This window comes from Notothenia coriiceps, unplaced genomic scaffold (genome assembly GCF_000735185.1).
Source record: "Notothenia coriiceps isolate Sejong01 unplaced genomic scaffold, NC01 NC01_scaffold00032186, whole genome shotgun sequence".
In the NCBI taxonomy this organism is placed as follows: Eukaryota; Metazoa; Chordata; class Actinopteri; order Perciformes; family Nototheniidae; genus Notothenia; species Notothenia coriiceps.
In genome coordinates, this window is record NW_011364887.1 from 1 (window position 1) to 6,512 (window position 6,512).

Here is a 6,512-nt window from a genome sequence, read left to right on the forward strand (position 1 = left end):
CAGCCCGAGGCAGGACGAGCAGACCTGGTGTGAGTCTGTGCCTGATACCTTCAACCCGCAGCCGCAGAGCCGAGCCTCCGAGTCCCTGACTCCTCTGGTGTGAGGGAGAGAAGCGTCCATCTTGTTCGCCGTGGTGACGGCGTGGAGAGGACCCGCTCGTAACACGTCGTAGTACGTTACTGAGAAAAAATTCTTTCCCCACCTGTCGTTAATCCGGAGAAAGAGCGATGGTGTAGAATCTTATTCTCAAAGAATATTAACTGGTGTGTTAATACCTTTTTATCTTCCCCTCCTCTGGTGTGAGAGAGAAAAAGAAAAAACGTCCTCGCTACCGGGGTGTCGGTAGTGAGGGAAGGCAAGCTAGCAACAGGTGTGTTACTAGCTTGAAAAATCAAAACCTTACCTTTATTTCCGAAGAAAGAAACGGCGAGGTAGATTGCAATACTAACTGGTGTGTTAGTATTAACAGTCTTCTTGCGAAGCAGAAAAGTAGCCGGCGAGCGCCCGTCGACCGAAAGTTAGCTTGGATAGCTTGGTTCCGTCTGTGGAATGTGTGAGCTTGCCCGGCTACCAGTAGAGATGTGCTCTGAAGCGAGAAGAGGTGTTTGAATGATGCCGCAACGTGGCGCAAGCTACTTATAGGGTGGGTGGATTCCGTGACGCTGACGTCAAGATCACCAGCCAATCAGGATTGGCGTAATGAGATTGATGCTTCTGTTTGCTCCGTGATGAGGCGCATCCCATGGTGAGACATCGAACGGAGTGTTATGAATGAGACCAAATTGGTTCCCTAGTTTAACAGGAACAACAGTTACTGTGGCCACAAGTGACAAATGTGCAATAAGAGTAATTTAAAAGAGTACCACAGGGAAATAGTATTACCTTATCACAAATAGAGGATGGTTATAAAGCAAACAGACTCTTAATATCACAATAATATGTAGTAGCAAAGCCTTTTGGTTTATTACAATGAGGAAAGGGTTACTTAATTCTTATAAATGTACATTTCATTTGTGAGGAAAAAAAAGTGATATTTCTTGCAATAAACCATTTTGAACTGTCTAGCATCATCTGCAACCGAAACATGATCAAACAATGTTATTAAACTTAAATATATATATTTTTTTAATTTCCTTTTTCCCAGCATTTTTGTTTTCATATCTCTAAATACCCACACTAATATTTTGACACTGTACTTTTATTAAAAAACAAACAAACATAGACCCTCTTTTAAAATAATTTGATATGCAGAATTATGTTTGTGCATGGCTTATTGTTACATCTCCCAGCTGGAAGTGGAAAAGGTAAGCTACAGTACGGCTAAACAGGAACATTTCTAAGAACAGTGGTTACTAATACCAATTATGTTGAATACCCAGGAATATTAATGTGACAACATACGTCAATATTGCTTTCAAAGGATCCAAAGCTTTGCTTTGGTGTGTGTGTGTGTGTGTGTGTGTGTGTGTGTGTGTGTGTGTGTGTGTGTGTGTGTGTGTGTGTCTTCCTCAGCCTCCAAATACGCAGCTGAGCCTTATGTCCTAAGTAGAAAACATGACTGCAAGTCTCTGTGACAGCTGGCTCATGTCTCCTGGTGAAGTGAAGTGTGACAATAAATACACACTCCTTCACTAACAGCTAAGGTAATCAAAGGAAATACAGGCACTAAAACTACTGATGTGTTCAATTTCAAAACACTTTTCATAAATGTGATATGTATTCAACATTCATTGTTCAAAAACACTAGCGAGTGCTTTGTATGCTTATCTTCTGCTAATTATCTACAAAAATAAATACAATTACAAATCTATACTATTTTTCACTTGTATTCAGCATGGAAGCAATGGAGGTATCCACAGCACGAAAGCTACTCCCATAACAGTGATTGTTACATATCTAGATGTTGGTGTGTGAATGTTATTAGGGATCAAAGAGTGTACTGTTGCTTCTTTATCACACAACAAGGTGACGATTTTGTGACTGACATTTATGTTTGTGTGTAATATTTTCTTTTCATTTGAAATAAAGCACTATTTAGAGGCTGCAAATCTTTGTGTCTGTTTTTTTCTAATAGCACTCATAAAGATCATGTGTAGATTGAATAAAATGCAGATCCAGTGAAACAGAAATCAGACCACATGATTTTGGTCTGCATGGCCTGATCTAAGTCATAAGAGGTCGTATATGGATGTTTTCATTTTCCTAACTGATAGTACAAGGATAAAGGGTTGGGACCTTTTAAAAAGGAATTACTTCATTTCCTTTGACATGGGGCCAGGCTATACAATTTGTTGTGCTATTCTGTGTCACAGGGAAATACAATCTGCATTTAGGATACTCACAAGGCCCTGGCATTGTTGTGCTTCATAAGTGATCTCACTTAAAAGTTGTTGCAGGTTGTTAAAATAGTAGTTATGCAGTCTGATCCAGGCGTAAGTTTGTTAGGTTCTTTCACATAAGAGTATCAGAAGTTAAAATCCTGTTTACCATATACACTAAGCTATGCTGCAGATTGTCACAAAACTAAAATCGTTTTGAAATGTGCCAATTGGCCACAACAAGACTTAATAAATAGACTATGCTGATTGAGGACGAAACAGCAGCTCGAGCCTGGTTCTTGTTCGTCAGTTTTTAATTACAAGTCCTTCCCGGTGAAGGCGTTCAGGTTGAAAGCTGTGTCCATGAACCTCTTCAGCTCATTAAAGTGGGTGAACTTGTTTCCTGTCGCAGGAGCAGCTGCAGGGTCCCGTCCCACATACCTGAAACAAACACTTAGGGTTTGTCACCTGCTCCTTGAAACAAATCTTCCAATTGTACTCAAATAAATCAGGTCCAAAGTGACACAAACTCTTACCAAACGGGTCTCCTGTTGGCCGTCACTGTGAGGAGACGTGGCCGGGCGTAATCATAGTAACCCATGTTCTTGTGCTCCTCCTGACACCAGACCAGCTCAGCGTTTCTATATTTCTCTGCCTCGGTTCTGACCAGGTCAAACGGGAATGGAGAGATCTGAGGGGATGGTCAAAGAATGAATTGCAACAATGCATCACTCGCATTTAAAAATGCAGTGCATTGCTGCTACAGACAGGAAAGAAATTAAACCTGTTCAAGTCTGATGATGGCGATCTCTTTCTCCAGTTTTTGCTGTTTCCTCTCTCTAGCCAGTTCATAGTAGACTTTGCCAGCACAGAAGATCACCCTCTTCACCTGGGATGGGTTTTGACTTGCAGGGCCAACATCTGGGATCAACCTCTTGAATTTAGTACCTGCAGAAATCAAATATGACAGGTTACCTATGAAGTCCATCAACATCGTATGTTGCGTTTTATAGAAATAAATTAAACCCCACCTTCAGCGAGGTCTTCAAAACTTGACCTTGCATCAGGGTGCCTCAGCAGGGACTTAGGACTGAAAATGATCAGCTTTGGATAAAAAAGAAAAAAAGTTTCTGTCAATTACAAAAACAACAGATTGATTCTATCATCCGTAGCTCTATTGTGCGCGTTGAAAAAACGCTAATGTGTTGCCACCGCAAAGCATGCAACATCAGCATTGGGAAAACAAAACATTTCTTTAACAATCAAATAAATAAAACCCTTTGTGCTCAGCCGACCAAGTCCAGAGTTTTTCATAAAAAAACAAACAACATTATCCCCTAAAGGCCCTCACTAATTTGCTCAGGAAGTCATTTTCTCATGCTTCGCAAAGCATTGCATTTATGTGCGACAGGGGATCAGTTAAGACATTCACTGTGGCTGAAAACTGTGAGAGACAAACAAAAAAGCTGAAATGCTTTAAACACAAAACTTTATACTGAAACTAGTTCTACTTTAGAGAATTACTTAAACATTTCAAACAGAGCTTAATTGGTGCTGTAAATGAGTAGGCAAATGTTTTCAAAGGAGGTCATCTTTCCGCAAACAGATTATTTTTGAATCATAATTGTGAGACAGCATTGTATCACAACATAGTTAATTTGACAGCTTTTTCTCTCATGATGAAGCAATGAACAAACCTGAAGACATAATCCCATTCTAAGCCTTTAGTGTTATTTGATTGTGTACCAATTATAAATATGACACACTGTTATCCACAGAGATCAATACAAAGCAAGCTAAATATTTAAATGCCACTTAGGAAATTAGAGTTTTCTAAATAAAGGAAATGTCTTCTAATGACAGTAATGCGTCGTCAATGGATCATCTGGACTTTTCACACTGTGAGTGACTTAAATGCAATCAATGCAAAATTCCAAATGTATATTCAATTATTTCAAGACAGAACAAACTGGAGCTGGGTAAGACACACACTAAATATAGACAAAGACGATGTTACACTTTACCGGTTTTCTGAATGGCAGCAGAATCTGACGTCTGAGCACGTGACAGTAGTTTGCAGGCGTGGAGCAGTTGACCACGATCCAGTTACAGTCGTACAGCTGCTGGACCTCAAAATCTCCACTGAACTCCTGCGTTTGAAAGAAAAGAAAGAAAAAGAATAACCAAGGATTTATACACATTATTGATTCTGAAAATTGAAATTTAACTTCCACAGGAATTAAAATGAAATTCGTATAGTGTGGTTCGCTGTAATGTTTTTTTCTCATAATTAGGCAAGAGATGTATCATATCAGCGCACTGTATCTCTCTCAAACACTCTCACCCACAATGTTAATCCCTTAGTATGCTCCCACTAATAGTTTGATCAATATCCCATTTGGAGATGAATCTGGTGAGCTTCTGCTGATATAGCCGACTGTGATCCCCTCCTGTAATGCTCCTTCATGCCAGGGCACCCTCGGGGCCTCACTTACTGCTGAATAGCAACTATTTTGAGGCAATAATGAAGAGCCTTTTCAGCCCAGGAGAATTCATCACTTAAGCTATCCCTTAAGTGGTCATGAGATCAGGATAGCCACTGAAACAGGAAACTATTAGGCGGCTTAGAGTTTCAGAATTATGTAATAATGTTATTGGTAACCAATTGCACCCTGATGTTAATTGTACATACAGGGAAGTGATCAGGATCATCGTTACTCATTTGTAGGAAGCGTTCAGGTCGAGCTGATGAATGTTCTGGGCCCTGAGGACAGAAGAGAAGAAAAATTGAAGAGGAACCCTACCGATACTTATATTACAAAAAATGTGGTTTATTTTCCCTTCTCACCATTCCCTCCATCCCATGTGGCAGCAGTAGGACAATACCATTGTTGCGGACCCACTTGGCCTGGCCCGGGCTGATGAACTGGTCAATGATGCACTGGGCTGTGTTGTTGAAGTCTCCAAACTGGGCCTCCCAGAGGATCAGAGCATTCGGACTGGCCATGGCGAAGCCAAGCTCAAAACCTGAAGTCACAGCCATCATTGCATGAAGCTACAACATGACTGGTGATCTAAGCATGCTGTGTGGCTGCAGGAGTCGGCTTCAGTCTTACCTAGCACTCCGTACTCGGATAAGGAGCTGTTGCAGACCGTGTAGGGAGCCTGGTCGGCCCACAGGTGGTTCATGGGAACACAGATACGTTTGTCCACCTCTTGGTCATGGAGAACATGATGACGGTGACTGCAAACATAAGAGAGGCAGAGGCACTACTGAAAGAGGCGTTTAGGAATAAGACTATAGCCGCCACGCAACCGTACTTAGACACGGCAATGATTTGAGCTAAGATGCTCACAATAACATGATTAAGATGTTATCCTTCACTAAAACTACTCTATTTGTTTTGATTGTCAGTCTCATTATTTGACTGTTATTTTTTTATTTTATGTTTAGTCAAAAAAAGAGAACAATTTAACTGGAGAAGGGACCCAATACTCTTCGCAACTGACTTCTCTAACCCTGCTTTTCATTGTTAACTTCATCCCTTCATTTAAGACGAATAAGTATCAGTACCAGATCAGCCATGTTTTGCAACAGCATTTACCCAGAGGACGTTCATTACTTTGTTAATCATTAATGTGCTGCTATTATTACTGTCTGTTTGATACTTTAAAGGTCTCTTTTGTGTGCGTATAGCTGGTGTGGTACTGATAGCATCCCATGGGAATGCTTACTTTAATTATTTACTATTCTTCCTTAATGTATTTCCATGTCCTTAGGTTGTTACTGTATGTGAGAAGAGTTCGTGTAGGGTGTGTTGTGTAATCTGAGCAAAGCAAATCATAGTATTGGCTCTTGAAAACACCAGTTTTAAAAGGGACCTCTTTTGTACAGTAGAATACACACTGGAGCCTTTGTTCTGGCCCATAAAGGCTCTGCATGAAGAGTACTCTCCTCTCTCCTCATCTTCAGTCAGTATGAGGCCCAACAAGAGTTGATGGGAGCAAAGAGGCAAGCATTAACAAGCTCTAGCAGTCTCCTCGCTCCTAGTGCAGGAATCAGCCTTCCAAACCAGCACGATCAGACAATCACTTAAATCCCTCTAACATCACTTTAATGACTTCCACACACACACACACACACACACACACACACACACACACACACACACACACACACACACACACACACAC

The 6,512-nt window shown here is 40.8% G+C and overlaps 1 protein-coding gene across 2 annotated transcripts in view; it reads right to left on the reverse strand.

Moving 5' to 3' along the window:
* Positions 1–937: 937 nt before the first annotated feature.
* Positions 938–6,512, reverse strand: part of ogdhl (oxoglutarate dehydrogenase L) — a 16,669-nt gene continuing 11,094 nt past the window's right edge. For both annotated transcript variants that reach the window (XM_010788846.1, XM_010788847.1), the window contains 8 exons: positions 5,435–5,562; positions 5,167–5,345; positions 5,011–5,082; positions 4,343–4,468; positions 3,350–3,422; positions 3,103–3,266; positions 2,855–3,009; positions 938–2,759 (listed from right to left, as the gene is read on the reverse strand). In XM_010788846.1, the coding sequence (XP_010787148.1) occupies positions 2,636–2,759; positions 2,855–3,009; positions 3,103–3,266; positions 3,350–3,422; positions 4,343–4,468; positions 5,011–5,082; positions 5,167–5,345; positions 5,435–5,562 (1,021 nt within the window). In that variant the 3' untranslated portion in view covers positions 938–2,635. The remainder of the gene's footprint in view (positions 2,760–2,854; positions 3,010–3,102; positions 3,267–3,349; positions 3,423–4,342; positions 4,469–5,010; positions 5,083–5,166; positions 5,346–5,434; positions 5,563–6,512) is intronic.